Here is a 27,962-nt window from a genome sequence, read left to right as displayed (position 1 = left end):
GCCCCACCCAACTGCTTGGCGCAGGCCCCGCCCCTTCCCACCTGAGGGGCGGCAGGAGCGGCCCTGGGGCAGGATGGCAGTGAACCAGAGCCACACCGAGAACCGTGGCGTGGCCCTCATCCCCTTCGGCGAAAGGTGCGTGAAAGGAAGCCTGCGGAGCTGTCAGAGGAGGCAGCAGATGCACGGGGAACTGGCGGCTCGCAAACTCTCAGCGCATCAGGGACTTTCCCGCCTTTTCCGCGTGCGCAGCGGGCGTGGCTCCGCCCCGACGCTAGGGCGTTGCTGTCTCGCGGGTGTTCGGAATGTGAAGGCCGGAGCGGGGGCTGTAGCGTGTGTGAAGGGCGCGTGCTGCCTCAGAAGAAAGGTGGAAGTGAAGTGGTGGGAGTGGGGAGTGGCACCGACCCTCCGGGTCGCTTGCGGCTGCTGTTAGTGCGCTACCTTTGTAGAGTGACGGGAACAAGGTCCCAGGCTTCTGGGAGGTAGAAGAGGCATGAGTGTCTTTGGAATCTTTCTGGAAGGATCCCGAACTGTCAGGGGCCTCTCCTCACTCTCAGAACTTCGAAAAGCCCTCTCTCATCTTCGCCCCAACCAAGGAGATGACTGGTCTTACTTTTTTGAAAAGATCAGGACCGGAAGAAGACGCGTCTAGGAAGAATGACGCTCTCTTGCCTCCCATGGCAGCCTTGGGGTTTGCACCGATCGCTCTGTGTGGTGCTAACGGTGACCACCGCTCGCCCCTCTCCTCTCGCCTCTGTCAGGCTCAGCCCGGAGCCGCCCATTTTCACCTCCCCACCTAACACCTCGACTCTGCCCCACTCCCCTCCGTCATCCCCCGCCCCCATTTTCCCAGAGGCCTGCTCCAGCTCCCCGGCACTTCGTAAAAGTGCTCCTCTCTGCTCCGATTTGCCTTTGTTTTCCTTTTTTTTTTTTTTTTTCTGCGGTATGCGGGCCTCTCACTGTTGTGGCCTCTCCCATTGCGGCTCTGGACGCGCAGGCTCAGCGGCCATGGCTCACGGGCCCAGCCGCTCTGCGGCATGTGGGATCTTCCCGGACCGGGGCACGAACCCGTGTCTCCTGCATCGGCAGGCGGACTCAACCACTGCGCCACCAGGGAAGCCCCCTCGTTTTCCTTTGAGCTCGCCTAGCAGTGAGACTCAGAAACCCAGGGCTGTGCTCAGGTGAGGCAGAGCACACCTAGGTCGCTTTGAATGCATCTGTCGGGAAGACCCTTTAAGTCAGTACCAAACGCTGATGTCCAGATCTTTTTTCTATGCTTCCTTCCCCAGAATATTTTCTTGACAGATTTATACGCGCCGTCAAGGCGGTAGGTTCTCCCTTGCTCCTGAAGGACCGCTGCTGTTTGTTCAGTTTTGTAGTAGGAGATGATTGCCCACCATTCTGACTGCGTGCACACTGGCCTAGAGAACGCTGACCTTTGTGCCTGTGGCTCTGTGCCTTGAAGCCACATCTAATCTGGTGTTTGGGTGTCTTCTCATTCAGGCTACAAGTTTGTCTGTCTGCTTTTCTGTTTGTGTGCTGGAGGCAGGGAATGAAGCATGGTTTTAAAAAATTGTAACATATACTGATTTTATGGTCCTTTGATTACCTTTGTGGCGTCCTTTGTGTGCTCTTGAATGGATAACCATAGCTGAGCACTGTGCAAGGGCTTTATAGTTATAACTGCTCTATCTGCAATAAGGATCAGTACTAGTTTCCTCGTTTCACAGGTGGGAAAACTGAAAGAGAAGTAATTTGCTTAAAATCACATGGCCAGTGCATGTGGGAGAGCTCTGAACTTAGGTACTGTGCATCCACTTCTCTACTCTGGCTGCCCCTCTAAAAGGAAAAGGACTGCTTCTCTTCTTTCTTCTCAGCAAAGAAGTCTCTGTAGGTGCCCTGGCTTCCTGGATAAAAACCACTTTAAAGAAATAGCTTGAGAGGGAGAAGATTGGTTATATTTTGACTTCTCTGGACTACTCACAATACACAGTTGAGAAATTCATCACAGCTTGGCTGTGTTGTGTGGAGATTTTTTTCTGATCCCAGCTGAAAAGTCATAAATGTGTGGGCTAGACTCTACTGGTAAAAAGGGAAGACATTGAGTTTTGTTTTTTTTTAAATCCATATTCAAAAATGTGTGCAGGTAAAACCATGTAGAAAAATTGGGAAAAATTTTAAATTACCCCAAATTCCTACATCCAGTGCTTTTTACATTTTGGTATGTATCCTTCTGTACTTTCCCCTGTGGAAATATACACACCTTCCCCTGTCAGACTGCTTTGTAACTTGTTTTTCTCATTTATCAATGTATTGGGGATGCTTTCCAGCGTCGGTATCTACATCATTATTTTCAGTATCTCGTACTCCAGTATGCATACATATTTGCTCCAGCCCGTATCTGGGATAGTCTGATTTTTTTTTTTTTAAAGGAGGATATATTCTTTCTTTTTTTGGCTGCGTTGGGTCTTCGTTGCTGCACACAGGCTTTCTCTAGTTGGGGCGAGTGGGGGCTACTCTTCGTTGCAGTGCGCAGGCTTCTCACTGCGGTGGTTTCTCTTGTTGCGGAGCATGGGCTCTAGGCACGCGGGCTTCAGTAGCTGTGGCACGCAGGCTCAGTAGTTGTGGCTCGCAGGCTGTAGAGTGCAGGTTCAGTAGTTGTGGTGCATGGGCTTGGTTGTTCCACGGCATGTGGGATCTTCCAGACCAGGGCTGGAACCCGTGTCCCCTGCATTGGCAGGTGGATTCTTTTTTTTTTTTTTTTTTTTTTTTTTTGCGGTATGCGGGCCTCTCACTGTTGTGGCCTCCCCCGTTGCGGAGCACAGGCTCCGGACGCGCAGGCTCAGCGGCCATGGCTCACGGGCCCAGCCGCTCCGCGGCATATGGGATCCTCCCAGACCGGGGCACGAACCCGTATCCCCTGCATCGGCAGGCGGACTCTCAACCACTTGCGCCACCAGGGAGGCCCTGGCAGGTGGATTCTTAACCAGTGCGCCACCAGGGTAGTCCCGGATAGTCTGATTTTAATTTGTCATTGCTATAAACATTGCTGCAGTGAACTTTTTAAAGATTTATCTTTGCCCACCTGTCAGAATGTTTCTTTCAGATATATGCCTGAAAGTGGAATTGTGAGATCAGAGGACACAGACTTTTAAAAAAATATTAAAAAAAATATTTTTAATATGAAAATCCTTGTCAAAATATTTTAAAATATTAAATATATTTTATATTTAATATATTTATTGCAAAATTACCCTACAGAATTATATCAAATTACATTCCTTTTAATACTTTGAGTGCCCAATACCAACACCCTGTGTTAATCTTTGATAGCTCTGCCAGTCTGATCATGGAATCTGAATAATGAAATCTTTTTTTAAAGCTTAATTGCTAGTGAAATTATTTTTGTCTTATGGTTATTGACTATTTATATGTATTTGGTAAATCTTCTTGGTTCATAAATTGTTCTCCATTTTTTTGCTAAGTTGTTCATTTTTAATAAATATATATATTTATTTTTATTGTATTTTATTATTAATTAATTTATTTATTTATTAATTAATTTATTTTTGGCTATGTTGGGTCTTTGTTGCTGCTCGCGGGTTTTCTCTGGTTGTGGCGAGCGGGGGCTACTCTTTGTTGCGGTGTTCGGGCTTCTCATTGCGGTGGCTTCTCTTGTTGCAGAGCACGGGCTCTAGGTGTGCGGGCTTCAGTAGTTGTGGCATGTGGGCTCAGTAGTTGTGGCCCACGAGCTTAGTTGCTCCACGGCGTGTGGGATGTTCTTGGACCTGGGATCGAACTCATGTCCCCTGCATTGACAGGCAGATTCTTAACCACTGCGCCACCAGGGAAGTCCCAAAGTTGTTCATTTTTTGTGTGGTAAAAAGCACATAACAAAATTTACCATCTTAGCCACTAAAAACATAAAAATTGTATATATTTAAGTATACAACATGGTAATTTGATGTAATATACATAGTGAAATGATTCCTAGTCAAGTTAATTAACATGTCATCTCACATAATTATCATTTTTTTAGTCTCTTAGCATATTTCCAGTGTTCAATATAGTATTATTAAGTACAATATAGTCTTCATGCCTATATATTCGATCTCTAGACTTATTCATCCTACTTAACTGTAAATTTGTAACCTTGCTTAACATCTCCCCATTTCCCCCATCCCATCAGCCCCCAATAACTACTGTTCTACTCTCTGCTTCTGTGAATTTGAATTTTTTTTTTTTTAGACTCCACATGTAAGTGAGATCATATAGTATTTGTCTTTGTCTGGGTTATTTCACTTAGCATAATGTCCTCAAGATTCACCCATGTTGTAACATGTGACAAGATTTCCTTCCATTTTAGGGCTGAATAATATTCCATTTTACTCATATAACACATTTTGTTTCTCCATTCATTCATTGATAGACTTTTATGTTGCTTCCACCTCTTGGCTATTATGAATAGTGCTGCTATGAACGTGAGTGTGCAAATATCTCTTTGAGACCCTGCTTTCAATTCTTTTCAATATATACCCAGAAGTGGGATCGCTGGACTATGGAGTAGTCCTATTTTTAATTTTTGAGGAGACTCCATACTGTTCCATAGTTGTCGCACCATTTTACAATCCCACCAAGAGTGCACAAGAGTTCCAATTTATCGACATCCTAGGCAACACTTTTCTTTTTTCAATAGTAGCCATCCTAATAGGTGTGAGGTGATATCTCATTCATGGGTTTGATTTGCATTCCTCTGATGATTAGTAATGTTGAGCATCTTTTCATATTTTTTAGCCATTTATATATCATCTTTGGAGAAATGTTTATTTAAGTCCTTTGTCCATTTTTAAATCAGTTTGTTTTTATTTTGGTGTTGTTGAGTTGTAGGAGTTCTTTATATATTCTGGATATTAACCTCTTATGGTTTGCAAATATTTTCCCCCATTCTATAGGTTGACTTTTCACTCTGTTGATTGTGTCCTTTGATGCACAAAAGTTTTCAAGTTTGATATAGTCCCATTTGTCTATTTTTGCTTTTGTTGCCTGTGCTTTTGGTGTCATATGCAAGAAATTGTTGTCAAGTCCAGTGTCATGAAAATTTCCACCTATGTTTTCTTCCAGAAGTTTTGTAGTGTTAGAGCTTATGTTTGGTTCTTTAATCCATTTTGAGTCGAATTTTTAAGATGGTATAAGTTAAAGGTCCAAGTTCCTTCTTTTGCCTGTGGATATCTAGTTTCTCCAACATCATTTGTTGAAGAGACTGTTCTTTCCCCATTGAGTGGTCATGGAACCCTTGTTGAAGATCATTTGACCATAGAAGTGGTGAGAGTGGGCATCCTTACCTTTTTCCAGATCTTAGAAGAAATGCTTTCATCTCTCACCATTGAGTATGATGTTAGCTGTGGGCTTTTCATAAATGGCTTTTATTATTTTGGGGTAGTTTCCTATGATTCCTAGTTTGTTGAGTGTGTTCATCATGAAAGAGTGTAAAATTTTGTCAAATGCTTTTTCTGCATCAATTGAGGTGATCATATGTTTTTTTGTCCTTCATTTTGTCAATGTGCTATATTACATTGATTGATTTTCATTAAAAAATCTCTATTTTTAAAAAAATTTATATTAAGTTTGATCCCTTTCCTAACCTGTCCCTATTCTCTCCACAGCCTCCCACCCTGGCCCCTTGCCTCTGGCAACACCCTACTTCTCTGTTTCTTTGAGTTTGACTTTTTAAAGATTCCACATATAAGTGATTCCATGCAGTATTGTCTTTCTCTGTGTGGCTCTCTCTCTCTCGCTCTGTCCATATATATCTATCTATCTCACATCTTCTTTATCTGTTCATTCATTGATGGACACTTACATGGTTTCCATATCTTGGCTATTATGAATAATGCTTCAATGAACATGGGAGTACAGATACTTGTTTGCTATCCTATTTTCATTTCCTTTGGATATATACCCAGAAGTGGGATTGCTGGATCATAAGGTAGTTCTATTCTTATTTTATTGATTGACTTTCATATCTTAAACTATCTTTGCATTCCAGGGATAAATCCCAGTTGGTCATGTTGTATAATCCTCTTAATGTGTTGTTATATTCAGTTTACTAGTATTTTTTTGAGGATTTTTTACATGAATATTTTTCTGTTTTTTCTTATTGGAAGTTTTTTGACTACTGATTCAGTCTCTACCTGTTATAGGTCTATTCTGATTTTCTTTCTTTAGTCAATTTCAGTGGGTTTTTTCCCTAGGAATTTACCCATTTTATCTATGTTATCTAATTTGTTGCCATACAATTGTTCATATATTCTCTTATAATCTTATTTTAAATCTCTGTAAGGTCTGTGATAACATCCCCACTGTCTTGCTTTTTTTAAAATGTTGTTTATTTATTTATTTGTTTATTTTTGGCTGCATTGGGTCTTCGTTGCTGAATGCAGGCTTTCTCTAGTTGCAGTGAGTGGGGGCTACTCTTTGTTGTGGTGCACAGGCTTCTCATTGCAGTGACTTCTCTTGTGGAAGAGCATGGGCTCTAGGCAAGTGGGCTTCAGTAGTGTGGCTTGCAGGCTCAGTAGTTGTGGTGCACGGGCTTAGTTGCTCCGTGGCATGTGGGATCTTCCTGGACCAGGGCTTGAACCCATGTCCCCTGCATTGGCAGGCAGATTCTTAACCACTGCGCTACCAGGGAAACCCAACATCCCCACTTTCATCCATAGTTTTAGTAATTTGAATTTTCTTTTTTCCTTGGTCAGTTTAGCTAAAGATTGGTACATTTTGTTGATCTTCACAATGAAATAACTTTGGTTTCATTGATTCTATTTTTCTATTCTTTATTTCATTTATCTCCATTGTAATCTTTATTATTTCCTTCCTACTGCTAGCTTTGGGTTTCATTTGCTTTTGTTTTTCTAGTTCCCTAAGGTGGAAAGTTAGATTATTAATTTGAAATCTCTCTTTTAAAAAATGTAGGCATTAAAAGCTATAAATTTCACTCTTAAGCACTGCTTTTGCTGCATCTAAATAGTTTTGGTATGTATGCTTTTGCTTTCATTTAGATTGAAGTATTTTCTAATTTCACTTATGATTTCTTCTTTGATCCATTGGTTGTTTAAGAATGTGATGTTTTATTTCCATATATTTGTTACTTTGTCAGATATCCTTCAGTTATTGTTTTCTAATTTCATTCCATTGTAGTCATAAAAGATATTTTGCATGATTGCAGTCTTCATAAATTTCGTGAGACTTGTTTTGTGGCCCAACATATGGTCTATCCTAGAGACTGTTCCATGTGCACTTGAGAAGAATGTGTATGCTACCTTTGTGGGGGGAGTGTCCTTATATGTTAGGTCTAGTTGAATTTTGTTAGATGTATCCATGCTTATCATTGTTGTATCTTTTTGATGATCGACCCTTTTCTCATTATAGAAGATTCCTCTTTGTCTTGTAATAATTTTTTTTTCACACACACTGTATTTTATATTTACAAGAGATAAATAAGTCTATGTTTTTCTGATATTAGTATAGCTACTTCAGCTCTCTTTTGGTTACTGTTTCATGGAGTATCTTTTTCCATCCTTTTACTTTCAACCTATTTGTGTCTTTAGATCTCAAGTGAGTTTTTGTAGACAGTCTATAGCGGTAATATTTTTTTTAAAAAAATATATTCTATCATTCTCTGCCTTTTAATTGCAGACTTTAATCCATTTAAATTTAATGTAATTATTGATAAGGAAGAACTTAACTTCTGCTCTTTTGCTATTTGTTTTCTATATTTCTTATATCATTTTTGTTCCTCAATTCCTCCATGAGTGCTTTTTTGTGTTTAACAGATATTTCTTAGTGTACCATCTTTATCTCTCTTCATTTCCTTTGCTGCATGTATTTTAGTTATCTTCTTTGTGGTTGCCCCACAGATTATGTTTAACATCTTAATTTATAACAATCTGGTTCAAATTAATACCAACTTAGTTTTAATTATATGCAGAAACTTTACTCCTACATAGCTCTGCCCTCTTATATTGTGATTGTCACAAATTACATCTTTATACATTGTGTGCTCATGATTATAGATTTACAATTATTGTTTTATACAATTGTGTTTTAAATCATATAGGATGAAATGAACAAACCCAAAATTCGTTAATATTGATTTTTAATTTGCCTATGTAATTATCTTTCCCAGTGTTCTTTATTTCTTTGTGTTGATTTCATTTACTGTCCAGTGTCTTTTTATTTCAGGCAGAAGGACTTCCTTTAACATTTCTTATAGTTCAGATCTAATAGTAATAAACTCTGTCAGTTTTTGTTCACTTGGTAATGTTTTAATTTTTCCTTAATTTTTGAAGGATAGTTTAGATATAGAATTCTTGGTTGACATTTTTTTTCCTTTTAGCACTTTGAATATTTCATCCCATTACCTCCATATTTTCTGGTGAGAAGTCAGCTGTTTGTCTTATTGAGGATTCCTTGTGCATGATAATTTTCTTCTCTTGCTGCTTTCAAGATTCTCTGTATTTGGCTTTCAACAGTTTGATTGCAATGTGTCTCAGTTTGGATCCCTTTGAGTTTATCCTACTTGGAGTTTCTTGAGCTTGGATGTGTAGATTCATGTATTTCATTAAATTTGGGAAAATTGTGGACATTATTTGTTCAAGAATTCTTTATTCCCCCTTTTTTCCTCTCCTCTCCTTTTGCCAGTCGCATAATACATATGTTGATATGTTTGATTGTGTTCCACAGGTCTGTTAGACTCTGTTCCTTTTTCTTCATTCTTTTTTCTTTCTGTTACTCAGGTAGTAACTATTAATCTCAACTGACCTATCTTCAAGTTCACTGATTCTTCTGCCTGCTGAAATATGCCATTAAGTCCCCCACTACTGAACTTTTTATATCAGTTATTATAGCCTTCTACTCCAGAATTTCTATTTTCCTTTTTATAATTTCTATCTTTTTATTTTTGTATTCTCTACATGATGAGACATTGTTTTCATCCTTTTCCTTAAGTCATTAAGTCATTGTTTCTTTTTACTTTTTGAATATATTTTAAATAGTTTATTTAGAGTCTTTGTCTAGTTAATCTAATTTCTTGGCTTCCTAAGGGGCAGTTTCAATTAATTTTTTAAAATAAATAAATAAATAAATTTATTTATTTATTTATTTATTTATGGCTGCTTTGGGTCTTCATTGCTACGTGCCTGCTTTCTCTAGTTGAGGCGAGCAGGGGCTACTCTTCGTTGCGGTATGCAGGCTTCTCACTGCAGTGGCTTCTCTTGTTGCGGAGAATGGGCTCTAGGCACACGGGCTTCAGTAGTTGTGGCTCACGGGCTTCAATAGTTGTGGCTCGTGGGCTCTAGAGTGCCTGCTCAGTAGTTGTGGCACACGGGCTTAGTTGCTCTGTGGCATGTGGGATCTTCCTGGACCAGGGCTCAAACCCACGTCCCCTGCGTTGGCAGACAGATTCTTAACCACTGCACCACTAGGAAGTCCCATACTTTCTTGTTTCTTTGCATGCCTCATTTTTTTGTTGTTGTTGAAAACTGGACATTTTAAAAAATTATAATGTGGCAACTCTGGAAATCAGACTCTCCCTCTTCCACAGGGTGTTGTTGCTGCATGTTGTAGTTATTGTTTAGTGATTTTTCTGAACTAATTTTGTAAAGTCTATATTCTTTGTTATGTGTGGCTAATGACATGTGTGGCCTCTTTTATGTTAATTTAGAGGCTAGCTAGTGATTTGACAGTTTACTTGTATGTTTGGAACAACAACAACAAAATCCCAGCCTTTGCAGATGGCCTGTGTGTGTGTTGGAGCCTGTCTTTATCACTCAGCTAGGCAGTTTAAAACTCTGTCTTAGCTTTCACTGCCTACTTGAGCAGAGCCTCACTGTCAACCAGAGGTAACAGTTTTAGGGCCTTATCAGGTTTCTTCTGAGCATGAACTCAGCCCTGAAAATGTATGTGTGGTGCTTTCTAGATTCCCATGAACATGTCAGAGGTTTTCAAAGCCTTTATTCCTCAAAGTATCTCATTTCCCAGTCTTTCCTTCCTCACTTTTCAGTTTTTTTATTGCTTGCCCAAAATGTCATTCTTTGCCCCAGATAGCAGCTCTAACACATTTGCCTTGAAATGTTTTTGACAAATGTGCCCTAGGTAGCTGCCTAAGTCCCAAGAGAGTTCTGAGTTAGGCACATGCCCTTAGAGCTAGTCCTCCAGGAAGCCACTGGACAGGTCAAAACAGACAACCACAATAAGGTCTGTTCTCCTCCCCCCAGTAGTTGGCACCTATACTGAGAATATGGGTTGTTGTTGTCAAGGCTGTTGCCAAACTGGGGAGTGGAGGATAGTACTAGGGCAAGTTAAAGTGCATAAAGCTCTCTTATTGACATTCAACTATATTTTTCTTGATTAAACATTCCCCTAGTTTCTATAAACTTTTGATTAGATTCTAGAGTTCTAGGCTGACATTTAGAGTTCCTTATTCCACCATTTTTGCTGACATCCTATTTTTTCATAGTCAGTTAAAAAGCCCTTTTTATCCATACACCACCATCCTAGTCCCAGTTCTTATTACCTCATATCAGAACTATTTTAGGAACTCTTAAATGGATCCCTCTGACATACCACCACTTCCTTGATCATGTGACTTCCCTGCTGAGACAGCTGCAAGTCACAGTTCTGCCTTGCCTATTGAATGATGTCTCCAAGCTCTAGTCCCAGCATGATTCCAGCTTTATCTCACTATTCCTCCCAGTCTCACTTCCATGCTGTTTTGATGAATTCACACTGGTAGGCTGCTCCCAAGTATGCAGTTTTCTTTCCACGGCATACCTCCATTAATGCTGTTTGCTCCCCATCAGGATTTTCCTCTACCCTCACTTCTGCCTACTGAAACACTATTCATCTCTTGAGAATCGGCTCAGTGGGACTTCCCTGGTGGCCCAGTGGTTAAGACTCTGCACTCCCAATGCAGGGGGCGCAGGTCGATCCCTGGTTGGGAAGCTAAGATCCTGCATGCTGCACAACATGGCCTAAAAAAAAAAAAAAAAAAAGAATCAGCTCAAATGTCAACCTTTCTGTAAAGTCATTCCTAATTACTTCAACCAAGAGCTAATCTCTCCTTCCACCAAACTGCCATGATATTTTTGTTCCATTTATGTGATGTATGTCATATATTTCTTGCATTATTATCTATATTCATGTTTTCATTCACTCATTCTTTCAATATTTAGTAGCACCCACTTATATATTTATAATTTATATATATAAATTACTAAGAAAGGGAAAAAACCCAGTAGGATTCTATGAGTAAGAATAGGATGAGCCCAAGTTTTTCAGATTAGGAGTGCAGGGAGAACATGACAGACAGAGGGAACATGTCAGAGGTTTCAGGAGCACTCTGCGTGTGCCTTACGTTCTTTACCAGAGTCCAAGAAACATTTTCGTTAACAGAGTGCTTTATACCAACTGCACAAGAAGTAGAAGAATTAATGAATATACATTAAGAATAGAATTAGGCTTGATAAGAAAGAAGAACCCAATGGGACTTCCCTGGTGGTCCAGTGGTAAAGAATCCGCCTTCCAATGAAGGTGAAGGTGGGTTCGATCCCTGGTCGGGGAACTAAGATCCCACATGTTGTGGGGCAACTAAGTCCATGTGCCTCAACTAGAGAGCCCTCGTGCCGCAGTGAAGAGCCTGTGAGCCACAATGAAAGATAATGAGTGCCACAACTAAGACCCAATGCAGCCAAAAATAATAAATTAATTAATTAATTAATAAAAGAGTGGGGGAACCAATTTTTTTTTAAAAAAAGAACCCAATGATAGGGCCTCCCTGGTGGCGCAAGTGGTTGAGAGTCCGCCTGCCGATGCAGGGGATACGGGTTCGTGCCCCGGTCTGGGAGGATCCCATATGCCGCGGAGCGGCTGGGCCCGTGAGCCACGGCCGCTGAGCCTGCGCGTCCGGAGCCTGCGCGTCCGGAGCCTGTGCTCCGCAACGGGGGAGGCCACAGCAGTGAGAGGCCCGCATACCGCAAAAAAAAAAAAATAAATAAAATAAAATAATAAAAAATAAAAAAATAAAAAATAAAAAAAGAACCCAATGATAAAGAAGAAGAAGAAGTGTGAATTGTCAGAGAATAAGATCATTTAAATTCCTTTCTATTTTAATAAAATAGTAGTAGCAGTAGCAGCAGCAAGTAACATTTATTAAAATTTCCCTCCAGGCTAGAAACTATGCTATGAGCTCTGTTTGTATAATTTTATATAGATTCTAAATTGTGTGCTGTCTGCCCTGTCTTTTCTGCAGTGTCTTGAAGCAGAGTCAGGATGTGGACCTCTCCTTCCTACAGCAACCAGAGGGATCTGATCTCTTTAATGGTACAAAAAGAGGAACATTGTTTCTCACTTCATACCGGGTAATTTCTACTTCTACTTTGATCTGATTAACTCTACATTTGTTTTCCTTAAAATGGAGAGAGGTTAAACATTGACTTTCAAAGTATTTTAAACCATTTCTCCTTTGAGATTTTCCATGTTGAAGTGTGAGGGAAGAAAATTGGTGATGTTTCTCAATTAGGCCAGAATGCCAAAGCAGCCTTAACTTCAGAATTGCTCTTATATGTCTCAATCCATGGATAAATTGCATTCCTTTTTCAAAGTTTCTTTTCTCTCTTAGGTGATCTTCGTGACTTCACACTTAGTCAATGACACCCTGCTTTCTTTTCTGATGCCATTTGGTCGGATGAGTAATTGCACCATTCAACAACCAATCTTTGCCCCCAACTACATTAAAGGAACCATTCAGGCAGCTCCGGATGGTAAGTGTCCCCCCTCAGAAGTGTATTTTTTCTCAAAAGCTTCCAGAAGGTTTAAGATTCAGACTTGGCCCCTGCTTCATTGGGTAGTGCTTCTCTTAGTGATTGTGGCAGTCCTTCTGTTACAGCATGCCAGCCTCTTAGTGAGTGTGTGCCATTTCTTCCTCCAGGTGGCTGGGAAGGACAGGCTATTTTTAAATTATCCTTCAGAAAAGGAGGTGCCATTGAATTTGCCCAGCTGATGATGAAAACTGCCTCTGCTGGTGAGCGATGCTGATAAAATTATCAAGCGCTTTGGGGTTTGGGGGCCTGTGTAATTGAAGTAAGACTGTTAGCTAGTGAAGACTTCTGGCCTCTGTGGTCAGGCAGTTGATATTTGCACATGTATTCAGCGGGCATTTCCTGAGCCTACTGACTATGTGCCAAGTAACATACTACGTGCTAGGAACACAAGATTTAGTCCCTCCCTGTCCTGAAGGAGTTTGCAATCTAAAGGGAGCTTACCGTCAGACACCTGAACAGCTAACTATACGTGATAGTCTTTTGTCCATTTAAGTGCCAGTCTCATGTATCACTGAGTAGTCTTATTTTCGGTAGGGTGGCCTTGGCTCTTCTTCCTCTGGCATGGCTTTTTGTCTTCTCTCCTTTCTGACTTTGCCTTTGCTTCTCTTAGGTTTAATTCCCATCTTCCATGGAACTAAAGCATGGGAAGAGGTACCATCAAGCCCTGCAGCACTGATCTAATGGATGTACCAGAGGATACAAATAATCTTTTTATGTTATATTTTAATTCAATCTAGCCTCACTTTATATCCCTCATTCTCTCACCTTTTGTACTCCAATCCAACTGGATTCTTTGTGCCTTGCTCTCCCATCTCTGAGCCTTCATGCTATTTGCTCTGTCTGGAATGCTCTTCCCCTTTCTCCCTTGCCTCCTCCACCCCCAACTCCAATCTAGTTGAGACAAACACAGTCCAGTAGAGATAGACATATGCAAATACATTATCCTATCTTATGGCATGTGCTGTAACAGAGGCATGGGCAAAGTTCTGGGGACACACAGATGAATGTAGTGAATTTTCTACCTTAGAAGACTGACTGGATCATGATGCTATAGACCATAGTCAAGTGTATAAGAGATAGTCTAGGGAATTCCCTGGCAGTCCAGTGGTTAGGACTCAATGCTTTCAGTGGTTGGGGATCGGCCTGGGTTCCATCCCTAGTCAGGGAACTAAGATCCTGCTAGCCACATGACCAAAAAAAAAAAAAAAAAAGACTATAAGTGATAGTCTAAATTGGAGAGGAATTGAGTTCAACTTTAGACATAGTAATTAATACTAGCTAACATTTATTGAATGCTTATCATATACTGGGCAGTGTTCCAAGGCCTTTACATGTGTTAATTTATTTAATCCTCACAAAAACTTATGATGTAGGTTCTATCATTATCCCCAATGTATAGCTGGGGAAACTGAGTCAGTGATGGTTATATAATTTCCCAAGGCTATACAGTTAGCAAGTGGTGGAGCTGGAATTTGAACCTTAAACCTACTCTCTCTCTCTTTAAACTTTTCATTTTGAAAAAAAATCAGATCTATAGAAAGTTTTAAGAATATCACAATGAGCTCACATGGACCTTCATCTAGATTAACCCATTATTAACATTTCCCCACATTTGCTTTTTATAAAAATATTTATTTATTTATTTATTTATTTTTGGCTGTGTTGGGTCTTCGTTGCTGCACGCAGGCTTTCTCTAGTTGTGGTGAGTGGGGTCTACACTTCACTGTGGTGCATTGCAGTGGCTTCTCTTGTTGCAGAACGCGGGCTCTAGGCGTGCGGGCTCAGTAGTTGTGACGCGTGGGCTTAGTTGCTCTGCAGCATGTGGGATCTTCCCAGACCAGGACTCGAACTGGTGTCCCCTGTGTTGGCAGGTGGATTCTTAACCACTGCGCCAGCAGAGAAGTCCCCACGTTTGCTTTATGTTATTCTTTTTTTTTTTCTGCTTTTGTTTGAACTATTTGGGAGTAAGTCACAAAGATCATTTCCTTCATTTCTAAATATTTGAGTGTGTATCTCCTAAGAACAAGGGCATTCTCTCATCTAACCTCAGTGTGCTTATCAAATCAGAAAATTTAACACTGAAACCAATACTATTGATTATTCAAATTCAAATGATTGACCATTACTATTCCTAATTCTAATAGCATTTTTTTTTCCAATCCAGGATCTAATCCCAGATCACATATTGAATTCAGTTGTCCTATTTCTTTGGTCTCCTTTAGTCTGCGCTCAGCCTTTCTTTTTGTCTTTCATGACCCTGACATTTTAAAAAGAATACAGCCTTATTGTTTCATAGAATATCCCTTAATTTGTGTTTGTCTGTTTCCTCATGATTATATTCAGGTCACGTATTTTGGCAGGAATACTGTATAAATGATGTTGTGTCCTTTTGAGCCTACACTCTTAACCCCTGCGCCATATTAAGTGTGAGGTACACAAGCTGCTAGAGGCAGTGGACATGCAGCTTGGAGCTCCAAAGATGCACTGTATCAAGAGACTGATTTGGAAATCCTCAGCACACAGGTCATCTCTGAAGCCATGTGAATGATGGGCTCATTCAGTGACTTAAGGATGTATGCCAAGGGTCCTCAACATTTAAAGGATAGGTAGGGAGGGGTGACCTTCAATGGAGATTGAGAAGGGGCTGATTGAGAGGTGAGAGAAGAATCAAGTGAGTTCATTATCCTGGAAGTCAAGGGAGGAGAAAGTTTCAAGCATTACTGGGTAGTCATCTGTCAGCTGCTGGAGAGATGTTTGGTAAAATGAAGACTGAAAAATGTGCATTGCATGAGGAAATTTGAGGGTTTTGGCAGAATTATCAAGAGATTTCAGTGAACTGCTGGAGAAGAAAGGTGATGAAGAACCATATTAGAGAAAATTGAGGAGTAAGAAAATTTGTTGCAGTTACTGTTAAAAATACAGTGCAAATATATAAAGGCCAAGGAGTTCACAAGCTGTACCCAACTGGCAGCTCTTCATGGTCCAGAGGGCAGACAGCATCTGGAAGCCTGACATTGGATAACAGGGTGTCCTACAGACAGAGGGAGTGTAGCTATGAAGAATCGGGTCAGAGGACACTTGGAAATCCAGTTCCCCTTTGCTACAGATGTCTGGGGAACTCGGGACAATTACATTCTGGGTCTTGAGTTCACTCTTATTTTTGACCTCACAGTGACCTCACAATAAGAGGGGGCTTATTTTTAGGATTATGAGATAAGGGTCAGGCAACTTCAGGGGATTCTCTTTGTGCTCTCATTAAATTCTGCTTCCTGGCCTGCAAAGGTAGGTCAGTGTCTCAGCCATTGCACAGCCACTTGGAAAGGATTTAGGCAACTTATATGAACTTGGCCCAATGTCTGGAACTGCTCTGGGTCTGATTATGTCATGGTTTAGCTGTGGAAACCTATGCCTACTCCCCTGGCAAGAGTCAGGTCTTGTGAATGGGCTTCCTTGAGGCCTTTGGAATTAATTAAACACCCATCATGCATCATGATCTGATTATTTGACCAGGAAAGATTCCTTTCCCCTCAGCAGAGTTGCTTTGTCAGGGCTCTTTTTTTTTTTTTTTTTTTTTTTTTGCTGCACACAGGCCTCTCACTGTTGTGGCCTCTCCCATTGCGGAGCACAGACTCCGGACGCGTAGGCCCAGTGGCCATGGCTCAGGGGCCCAGCCGCTCCGCCGCATGCGGGACCCTCCCGGACCGGGGCATGAACCCACGTCCCCTGCATCGGCAGGCGGACCCCCAAGCACTGCGCCACCAGGGAAGCCCCTGTCAGGGCTCTTTGATTTAAGTTTTTAGCAAACATGTACTGAGTACCTATTGTGTGCCAAACACTAGGAGCGACAATTGGGAACACAACAGTGAACGAGACATAAGTACATAGTCCCTGCTTTTGTTAAACTTACAGTCTAGTGAGAGTCATATAAGAAGTAAGCAAACATGTAAGTGAATAAAATAATGACTTATTATTCTGAAAGGGGATACTAATAGAATATTGAAAGGGAGGGTAACAGGGAAGGATGACAACTTTAGATTCAGAGTGAATTAGTTAAGATAATGCTAGCTATTGAAACAGATAAACCCCAAATTATCAGTGGCTTAAGATAATGGATATTACTGCTTATATAAAGGCCAATCAGCAGGGGTGAAAGGGGACTCTGTTCTACATAGCCCTTCAGGGACCCAGGGTAATAGAGTCTCTGCCATCGTTAACACATGGCTTCCAAGACCTCTTTGGGTAGCCAGCAGAGAGAGGAAGAGAGTAAAGATCTCACCTGGGAAGTTTTCATGGGTCAGGCCTGGAAGCGGTGTACATTACTTCTGATCATATGCCATAGGCCAGAAATTAGTGTGGCAGGCTGATAATGGCTCCCAAAGATATAATCTGTGTCCTAATCCTCAGAATCTGTGAATGTTACCTTGTTTGTAAAAAAAAAAAAAAAAAGTCTTTTCAGGTATAATTAAGGATCTTGAGATGAGGGGATTACTCTAGATTATTCAAGTGGACCCCAAATACCATCAAAAGTGTCCTTTTAAGAGAGAGGCAGAGGGAGACAAACAGAAGTGCTTTCTTCAGTACTGCCATTACATTGGCCTTTAATGGACTTATCTTGCCAACTTGATAGAATCCTCACTTGGAAATTTTTTTCTGAATACCTATCATGGTGGGTGTTATGCTAGGCCTTCAATAAGCACAGGGAAATATACACAATCACTGCCTTCAAGAAGCATACAGTTGAGGACAAGGGCAATGTATATTTTTAATCTTGTATCCTGGGAACATTGTTGGACACACATGTAAGGTGATGGTTAATACTCTGTTAATTATTTGGTTGCTAGCTGCTGTACATCTGACTTAAAAGAATTAGAGTCCCTATTTTGCCAAACTTGTCTTCTCAGCTGCCAGAGGAATTCCACTTGGAAGTGTAAATTACTGGTTCGGCACTTCAGGACTCTATATAATTACGGCACCAGGGGGCATGATGTGCACCCAACAGACGCCTTGTCCAGGTAAGATATGGCATGGAGGTTCTTCCTGGGAGGTGGAAAGGTATGCCAGGGGCTCAAAGATCTATTCACTGCTACATTGCCTCCAATTCGGCTGCAGAAGCAGCAGCAGAGGTTTGGGGGGCTGGAAAATGGTTGAGTCCATGATTTCATTTCCAGACGAAAACTCAGTGGCAAGTCAGTAAATGACCAGGCTTCCATTTCAGGTTTACTTTTAACTATAATGTACAAATATGGAGCATACCTGGGCAACTCCCATCAGTGGGAACAGCCACTTCCTGCTTACAGCCTGAGCAGAAACATGTGCTCTTGCCAACTTCCCCCTTCCCCTTTCACAGAAGCATAGCCATCATGCTTGTGCCATGCCCTTCAACCTCACTGAGGACTCCAGTCCTCGGCTTTATGCCCTGTACACTTTCCTTTAACAGTTGTGCCTGTCCATAGCTGCTGAGTCATGTTCCCAGGAGACATAGATCAGTGATTCTCAACTATGGGCCACAGTCTGTTGGTGGACCACAAAAAGTCTCCTAACAGGTTACCAACAGACCCCCAAATGCAGGCTGTTTCTTGGGTTCTCCTTGGAGCATGATGTACATGTCCATTGGCTTATTTAGTTTTGTATACAACTGAAGGATAGTTATCTATAGTCTTAATAGTTACCTTAGCTTTTAAGGGTAACTAAAATCTAATATTCAAAATCTAAAAGTAAGTGTTGCTAAAGTTTTATAAAAATGTTTTTGAGTTGAAATTCACATAACGTACAATTAACCATTTTTAAATGTACAATTCAGTGGTATTTAGTGTATTCACAATGTTGTGCAACCGTCAGTTCTCTCTAGTTTCAAAAGTTTTTCAGGACTTCCCTGGCAGTCCAGTGGTTAAGACCATGCTTCCACTGCAGGGGACGCAGGTTTGATCCCTGGTCGGGGAACTAAGATCCCGCATGCTGCGTGGCGAGGCCAAAAAAACAACAAAGCTTTTTCATCACTCCATAAGAATACCCCATACCCACTAAGTAATCATTCCCCATTGTCCCCTCCCCACATCTCTTGGTTTCCTCTAATCTGCTTTGCCTATTCTGTGTATATCACATAAAAGGAGTCAAGCAACATGTGACCTTTGTGTTTGGCTTATCTCACTTAGCAAAATGTTTTCAAGGTTCGTCCAAGCTGTAGCATTATCAGTACTTTATTCATTTTTTGTGGCTGACTAATATTCCATTGCATGTATCATAGTTTGTTATCCACTCATCCATTGATGAACATTTGGCTTGTTTCCACCTTTTGGTTAATTATGAATAATAGCTCCTACAAATATTTGTATATAGGTTTCCAGGTGGACATAAGTTTTCATTTCTCTTGGGTATATATCTACATTTGGAATTATTGGGTCATATGGTAATTTAATGTTTAACTTTTTTGAGGAACCACCAAACTATTTTCCACAGCAACTGCACTATTTTGTATTCTCACCAGCAATGTACAAGTTCCTATTTCTCCACATCCTTGCCAATGCTTGTTATTTTACTTTTTTTGCTTGTTGTTTATATTAAAGCCATCCTAGTGATTGTGAGGAGATATCTCATTATAATTTTTTTTTTTTTTTTTTTTTTTTTTTTTTTTTTTTGCGGTATGCGGGCCTCTCACTGTTGTGGCCTCCCCCGTTGCGGAGCACAGGCTCCGGACGCGCAGGCTCCGGACGCGCAGGCTCAGCGGCCATGGCCCACGGGCCCAGCCGCTCCGCGGCATATGGGATCCTCCCAGACCGGGGCACGAACCCGTATCCCCTGCATCGGCAGGCGGACTCTCAACCACTTGCGCCACCAGGGAGGCCCTCATTATAATTTTAATTTGCATTTCTTTGATGATAAATGATGTTGAACATCTTTTCATGTGCTTGTTGGCCATTTGCATATCTTCTTTGGAGATATATCTATTCCAGTCCTTGCCCATTTTTAACTTGGGTAGTTTGTCTTTTCATTGTTTGAGTTGTAAGAGTTCTTTATATATTCTGGATATCCTTATCAGATATGGGACTTGCAAATATGTTGCCCATTCTGTAGGTCATCTTTCACATTCTTGAGAATATCCTTTGATGCACAAAAGTTTTAATTTTTGATGAATTTATCTATTTTTTTCTCTTGTTACTTGTGCTTTTGGTATCAAATTAAGACTCCATTGCCAAGTCCAATGTCATGAAGATCTACCCCTATATTTTCATCTAAGAGTTTTATAATTTTGGCTCTTATATTTCAGTTATTGATTCATTATGAGTTAATTTTTTTTTAATTTTAAAGAATATTTATTTATTTGGCTGCACCGGGTCTTAGTTGTGGCACATGGGATCTTTGTTACTGCATGCAAGATCTTCATTGTGGCATGCGAGATCTTTTAGTTGCGGCATGCAGGATCTAGTTCCCTGACCAGGGATCGAACCCAGGCCCCCTGCATTGGGAGCACAGAGTCTTAACCACTGGACCACCAGGGAAGTCTGTATGAGTTAATTTTTGTATATGGAGTAAGGTTAGGGTCCAGCTGTATTCTTTTGCATGTGCTTATCCAGTTGTCCAGGAATCATTTGTTGAAGACACTATTCTTTCCTCACTGGGTGGTCTTGGCACCCTTGTTGAAAATCAATTGGTAATAGATGTTTAGGTTTATTTCTGGACTCTCAGTTCTATTCCCATTGATATATGAGTCTATCCTATGCCAGTACCACATTGTTTTGATTACTGTAACTTTGTAGTAAGTTTCAAAATAGGGAAGTGTGAGTCCTCCTATTTTGTATTTCTTTTTCAATATTGTTTTGGCCATCCATGGTCCCTTATAGCTCCATATGAATTTGAGAATCACCTTTTACATTTCTGCAAAAAGACCATTAGAATTTTGATAGGGATTGCATTTAATTTGTAGATCAGTTTTGGGGGAATTGCTATCTTAATTTAATATTAAGTCTTCTAACCCATGAACATAGGAACTCTTTTTATTTATGTAGGTCTTCTTTAATTTATCTCAGTAATGTTTTGTAGTTTTCAATGCACAAGTCTTTTTAAAAAAATATTTATTTATTTATTTGGTTGAGCTGGGTGTTAGTTGCAGCATGCAGGATCCTTAGTTGTGGCATGCGAACTCTTAGTTGCAGTACACATGTGGGATTTAGTTCCTTGACCAGGGATTGAAGCCAGGCCCCCTGCATTGGGAGCGTGGAGTCTTATCAATGCACCACCAGGGAAGTCCCAAAGCACAAGTCTTTTACATCCTTGGTTACACTTATTCCTAGGTATTTTATTCTTTTGGATGCTATCGTAAATGTAATTGTTTTCTTAATTTCCTTTTTGGATTGTTTATTGCTATAATTATGTTTTTTTAATTAAACTTTTTATTTTGAGATAATTGTAGATTCCCATACATTTTTGGGAATAATACTGAGATATTCTTTATACCTTTTACCTAGTTTCTCCCACTGGTAACATTTTGCAGAACTATAGTATAATATCACAACCAGGGTATTGACATGGATACAATAAAAATGCAGAACATTTACATTACCACAAGGATCACTCCTGTTTGTCTTTTTATAGCTACACCTACTTCCCTTCCTCCCCCTCCTCTTTAATGCATGGCAACCAGTAATCTGTTCTCCATTTCTATAATTTTGACATTTCAAGATTGTTATATATATAGAATCATGTAGTATGTAAGCTTTTGGGATAGACTTTTTTCACTCAGCATTATTCCTCAAGATTCACCCAGGTTGTTGCACGTCTCGATAATTTGTCCTTCTTTTTGTTGAGTAATAGTTCATGGTATAGATGTACAACAGTTTGTTTAACCATTCAGCAGCTCAAGTATATCTGGGTTGGTTGCAGGTTTTGGTACAGGTTTTTGTGTGAACATAAGTTTTCATTTCTTGCCCATTAGGGTGGCTGCTATCAAAAAAAACAGTAAACAACAAATGTTGGCAAGTACGTGGAGAAATTGGAATGCTTATGTACTGTTGGTGGGAATATAAAATGGTACAGCCACTGTGAAAAATAGTATGGGGGTTCCTAAAAACATTTTTAATGACCCAGCAATTCCACTACTGGGTATATACCAAAAGAATAGAAAGCAGGGTCTAAGAGACATTTGTACACCATGTTCATAGAAGCATTATTCACAATAGGTAATAAAATGAGTTAGGAAGTGTTCCCCCATCTTCAATTTTTTGGAAAAGCTTGAGAAGGATTGGTATTAGTTCTTTATGTGTTTAGTAGAATTCAACAGTGAAACAATCAGGTCCAGGTGTTTTCTTTGTTGGGAGATTTTTAAAATTATTGATTCAGTCTCCTTACTAGGTCTATACAGATTTTCTATTTCTTCATGATTTAGTGTTATCAGTTTTAGGCTTCTAGGAATTTATCCATTTCTTCTAAGCTATCCAATTTGTTAACATACAGTTGTTCATAGTAGCGTATTATAATCCTTCTTATCTCTGTAGAATCAGTAGTAATGTACCCACTTCCATTTCTAATTTTAATAATTTGAATCTTCTCTTTTTTTCTTCATCAGTCTAGCTAAAGGTTTCTCAATTTTGTTGATCTTTTCAAAGAACCAGCTTTTGGCTGCACTGATTTTCTCTATTGTTTTTCTATTCTCTTTTTCATTTATCTATGTTCTAATTGTTATTATTTCCTTCCTTCTGCTAGCTTTGGATTTAGTTTGTTCTTCTTTTCTTAGTTCTTTAAGTTTTTAAGTTAGTTTGTTGACTTAGGATCTTTTTTGTTTTTTAGTGTGTTTTTAGCTATAAATTTCCCCCTTAGCATTGCTTTTGCTGCATCCTTTGAGCTTTGGTATATGGTGTTTTTGTTTGTTTGTTTGTTTTTAATATTTATTTATTATGGGGGGTGGTGGTGGGATGAATTGGGAGATTGGGATTGACATATATACACAAATATGTATAAAATAGATAACTAATAAGAACCTGCTGTATAAAAAAATAAATTAGGGGCTTCCCTGGTGGTGCAGTGGTTGAGAGTCCTCCTGTCGATGCAGGTTTGTGCCCCGGTCCAGGAGGATCCCACATGTCGTGGAGTGGCTGGGCCCGTGAGCCATGGCTGCTGGGCCTGCACGTCCGGAGCCTGTGCTTCGCAACAGGAGAGGCCACAACAGTGAGAGGCCCGCATACCGCAGAAAAATAAAAAATAAAAAATTTTTTAAAAAAGCTCAAAAAATTTATTTATTTATTTGGCTGCAGCGGGTCTTGGTTGTGGCATGTGGGATATTTTAGTCATGGCATGCAAACTCTTAGTTGTGGCATGTGGGATCTAATTCCCTGACCAGGGATCAAACCCATGTCCCCTGCGTTGGGAACACTGAGTCTTAGCCACTGGACCATCAGGGAAGTCCCGGTATGTTGTGTTTTCATTTTCATTCATCTCTAAGTATTTTCTAACCTCCCTTGTGAGTTCTTCTTTGATCCATTTGTGGTTTAAGAGTGCGGTGTCTAATTTCCACAAATTTGTAATTTTTCCAGTTTTACTTCTGTTGTTGATTTGTAAATTCATCCCTTTGTGGTCAGAGAAGCTACTTTGTATGACATCTATCTTTTAAAATCTATCCAGACTTACTTTGTTGCCTAATATATGTTCTATTCTGAAAAATGTACCATGTATACTTGAGAGGAATGTGTATTCTATTGTTGTTGGGTAGAGTGTCATATATATGTCTGTTAGATCCAGTTGCTTTGTTGTATTTTTTACGTCCTCTGTTTCCTTATTTATCTTCTGTCTGGTTGTTCTAGCCACATTGTGAGTGAAGGATATTGAAGTCTCCTACTATTATTGTAGTACTGTCTATTTCTTCCTTCAATTCTGTCAGTTTTTGCTTCATATATGTGATGGTCTGTCATTAGGTGTGTAAATGTTTACAATTGTTACATCCTTTTGCTGTATTGAACATTTTATTAATATGTAATTTTCTTTATCTCATAATTTTTTTTTTTTTTTTTTTTTTGCAGTACGCGGGCCTCTCACTGTTGTGGCCTCTCCCGTTGCAGAGCACAGGCTCCGGATGTGCAGGATCAACGGCCATGGCTCACGGGCCCAGCCGCTCTGTGGCATGTGGGATCTTCCCGGACTGGGGCATGAACCTGTGTCCCTTGCATCAGCAGGCGGACTCTCAACCACTGCACCACCAGGGAAGCTCTCTCGTAATCTTTTTGATGTAAAGTCTATTTTGTCTGATATTAGTATAACCACTTTTGCTCTCTTTTGGTTACTATTTACATGGAATATCTTTTTCCATCCTTTTACTTTCAATTTATTTATGTCTTTGTATCTAGAATAAGTCTCTTACACACAGCATGTAGTTGAATCATGAGTTTTTATTCATTCTGCCAATCTCTGTCTTTTGATTGGGGAATTTAATCCACTTACATTTAAAGTAATTACTGATGATGGGGGCCTTACTTCTGTCATTTCACTATTTGGTTTCTGTATGCCTTATAGCTTTTTTGACCCTCATTTCCTGCATTACTGTCTTCTTTTGTGTTTAGTTTATTTTGACTCCTGATCTCCCTGACCTCCCTTCTATGCCCCCAGGACCCACGCGGCCTGGATGGGGCTTTGGAGGGGTGGGTACCGGTCTGGGAGCTCAGCAGGCTCCCTGGCCCGAGTGGGCCAGGCAATCACCCTCCACTTCTCTCCTGCTCTTCCCAGAGAGTCCCTCGCACCTGCTTCTCCTGATCTCCCCAGCCTCAGGGAGGCTGATCCTGTTTGGCCTCCACTTCTCCTCCCCCCTCAGTCCCCCTACGACCTACTCGTTCACTTTGGGGTTCCTCCTGTCTCCTTGGGCATCAGAGTCCCCCACCAGTGGCTGGCAGGTGCCCTAGTTGTGGGGAGACACTAACTCCATGTCTTCCCACAATGCCATCTTGACTCCCACTACTCTCATTTCCTTTTGTTTATATTTCATAGCTGTTCTGTGTGTGTGTGTGTGTGTGTGTGTGTGTGTGTGTGTGTGTGGCTACCATGGGGGTTACATTTAACTCCTAAAGTTATAACACTAATTTGAATTTTTACTATCTTAACTTCAGTAACATACAAATACTCTGTACCTTTACAGCCCCTCTGTCTTCACCCCTTTCAGTTGATGTCACAAAATTCATCTTTATACATTGTTCCCCCTAAGATATAATCTAATGATTCTTTTAAATGCATTAGTCTTTTTAGTTATGTAGAAAACAAAAATAGAATTACAAACCATTGTTATAATAATATTAACTTTTATAATTGCTCAATGATTTACCTTTATTGAAATCTTTATTTCTTCATATGGTTTCAGATTACTGTCTAGTGTCCTTTAATTTCACCCTGTAGGACTCCCTTAAGCATTACTTGCAGGGCAAGTCTAGTAGTAATGAACTCCCTCAGCTTTTGTTTATCTGGAAACATCTTAATTTCTTTCTCACTCTCACAGAGTTTGGCCAGATATAGGATTCTTGTTGGACAGTTTATTTCTGGCCTCCAACGTTTCTGGTGAGAAATCTGCTGACTTTCTTATTGAGGATCTCTTGTATGTGATTATTCACTTCTCTCTTGCTGCTGTCAAGATTCTCTCTTTATCTTTGGCTTTTGACAGTTTGACTATAGTGTGTCTCAGTGTGGATCTCTTTGAGTTCATCTTACTTGGAGTTTATTGAGCTTCTTGGATGTTTATATTCATGTCTTTCATCAGATTTGGGAAGTCTTCAGCCATTATTTCTTCAAATATTTTCTCTACATCTTTCTCTCTCTCTTCTTTTTCTGGAACTTCCACAATGTGTATGTTGGTCTGCTTGGTAGTGTCCCACTGGTCCCTTGGGCTCTGTTCACTTTTCTTCAGTCTTTTTCTTTCTGTTCTTCAGTATCAGCAATTTTAATTGTTCTGTAGTCAGGTTTACTGATTCTTTCTTTTGCCTATTCAAATCTGAATGTGAATCCCTCTAGTGAATTTTTTCATTTCAGTTATTGTACTTTTCAGCTCCAGAATTTTTTTGTTTGTTTCTTTTCTTATTAGGTTTTCTATCTCTTTATTGATATTTCTATTTTGTTCATATATAATTTTCTTGACTTTCTCCACATTTTCCTTTAGTTCTTTGAGCATCTTTATGACAGTTCTTTTTTTTTTTTTTTTTTCTTTTTGCGGTATGCGGGCCTCTCACTGTTCTGGCCTCTCCTGTTGCGGAGCACAGGCTCCGGACGCGCAGGCCCAGCGGCCATGGCTCACGGGCCCAGCCGCTCCGCGGCATATGGGATCCTCCCAGACCGGGGCACGAACCCGTATCCCCTGCATCGGCAGGCGGACTCCTAACCACTGCGCCACCAGGGAGGCCCTATGACAGTTCTTTTAATGTGTTTTCTACATAGCTTAAACATAAATATGGATTATAGAAAAATAACTTGACAGTTGTCCATTCACACTGATACAGTTAAATCACTTAGGGAATGTAGCCAAGGAAATAAATAAAACCCATGTTTATTATAATATTAATTGGAAATTTGGAAGCAACATGCTCTCCAGCAACCAGGGAGCACTTATCATAAGTAGCACTTATCAGCATGACAAAATATAGTTCAGCTTTTAATCTATGAAATACATTAATAATATAAAGAACTTTCTCATAATGTCAAGTAAAAAGAGCCAGATTTTTAAAAAATTGTATGGTTGTTATAATCATGATTGTATAAAAAAGATTAACAGAGATCCTACCAATAAATGCACCAAAATATTGTTTTTGTGTTTGATGATGGAATTATAGATGACTTTTAAAAATTTATCTCTTCTCTATTTCCCAAACACATATTCCTCATTGAGCATTTATTACTTTTTTATCATCAAAACAAACTTTATTAAGTTAAGTATGTATCTGGGTACAACTCTAAGTAATGTAGAGATATAACTATAGGGTTGTTTTCATGTTGATTTGAATTCTTCCACAACAAGAAATGATAAAGCCTTCAGATGGTGATGGCTGAAGAATATGGCTTCTGCATTGTTCTGCCTGAATTCTCTTCCTGTGTCAGTTTGCTTCAGTATTATTATTATTATTTTCTACTTTTAATTATTTATTTATTTTTGGCTGCATTGGGTCTTCATTGCTGCATGAGGGCTTTTCTCTAGTTGCAGCGAGCGGGGACTACTCTTCGTTGCAGTGCAGGGGCTTCTCATTGTGGTGGCTTCTCTTGTTGCAGGGCACAGGCCCTAGGTACATGGGCTTCAGTAGTTGTGGCATGTGGGCTCAGTAGTTGTGGCTCACAGGCTCTAGAGCACAGGCTCAGTAGTTGTGGCGCACGGGCTTAGTTGCTCCGTGGCATGTGGGATCTTCCCGGACCAGGGCTCGAACCCGTGTCCCCTGCGTTGGCAAGCAGATTCTTTTTTTTTTTTTTTTTTTTGCGGTACGCGGGCCTCTCACTGTTGTGGCCTCTCCTGTTGCGGAGCACAGGCTCCAGACCCGTAGGCTCAGCGGCCATGGCTCACGGGCCTAGCCGCTCCGTGGCATGTGGGATCTTCCCGTACCAGGGCACGAACCCGTGTCCCCTGCATCGGCAGGCGGCCTCTCAACCACTGCGCCACCAGGGAAGCCCCAGTATTATTTTTTATCTTCTACCTCCTTCTTACTTATTCCTTGTCTACTCTAAAAAATGACTAACTGATTTTTTTCCTTCTCAGCATACCTAGTTGTAGTCTACAGACCCCCACCACCAGGATATGGAGCATCACCTGCAGGATATGGACCCCCACCTGGGGGATATGGAGCCCCTCCTGGGGAATATGTAGCCCCACCTGTGGAATACGAAGCCCCGTGTGGGGGATATGGAGCCCCACCTGCAGGATATGGAACCCCACCAGTGACATATGAAGCCCTGCCTGCAGGATATGGAGCCCTACCAGTTGGAAATGAAGTCCCACCTCCAGCATATGAAGCTCCACCTGCTGGAAATAGAGCTGCTTCTCACAAATCTGTGGCAGCCCAGCTGGAGGCTCCTCTTCCATGTACCTCATCTTCTCAGGCTCATTTACCACCTTCTAAGAAGTAAACATTGAAGACTCACCAAGCAAAG

The 27,962-nt window shown here is 40.5% G+C and overlaps 1 protein-coding gene across 1 annotated transcript; it reads left to right on the top strand.

Moving 5' to 3' along the window:
* The first annotated feature begins 59 nt into the window (after nucleotides 1–59).
* Nucleotides 60–27,938, top strand: WBP2NL (WBP2 N-terminal like). Its single transcript, XM_060113629.1, has 6 exons — nucleotides 60–135; nucleotides 12,302–12,410; nucleotides 12,671–12,812; nucleotides 12,980–13,072; nucleotides 17,774–17,884; nucleotides 27,571–27,938. Exons 1-6 carry the CDS (start codon nucleotides 74–76, stop codon nucleotides 27,936–27,938), a joined length of 885 nt encoding a protein of 294 aa, XP_059969612.1. The 5' UTR covers nucleotides 60–73.
* Nucleotides 27,939–27,962: the final 24 nt, after the last annotated feature.

The sequence above is a fragment of the Mesoplodon densirostris genome, chromosome 11 (genome assembly GCF_025265405.1).
Source record: "Mesoplodon densirostris isolate mMesDen1 chromosome 11, mMesDen1 primary haplotype, whole genome shotgun sequence".
Classification (NCBI taxonomy): Eukaryota; Metazoa; Chordata; class Mammalia; order Artiodactyla; family Ziphiidae; genus Mesoplodon; species Mesoplodon densirostris.
Note: the sequence above shows the minus strand (reverse complement) of the source record. Positions and strands in the feature narration are given on the sequence as shown.

Coding starts and splice junctions, on each gene's coding strand:
- WBP2NL (XM_060113629.1), top strand. CDS start 74: ATGGCAGTGAACCAGAGCCACACCGAGAACCGTGGCGTGGCCCTCATC. Junction 136..12,301: donor CTCATCCCCTTCGGCGAAAG/GTGCGTGAAAGG, acceptor TCTTTTCTGCAG/TGTCTTGAAGCAGAGTCAGG. Junction 12,411..12,670: donor TGTTTCTCACTTCATACCGG/GTAATTTCTACT, acceptor TTTCTCTCTTAG/GTGATCTTCGTGACTTCACA.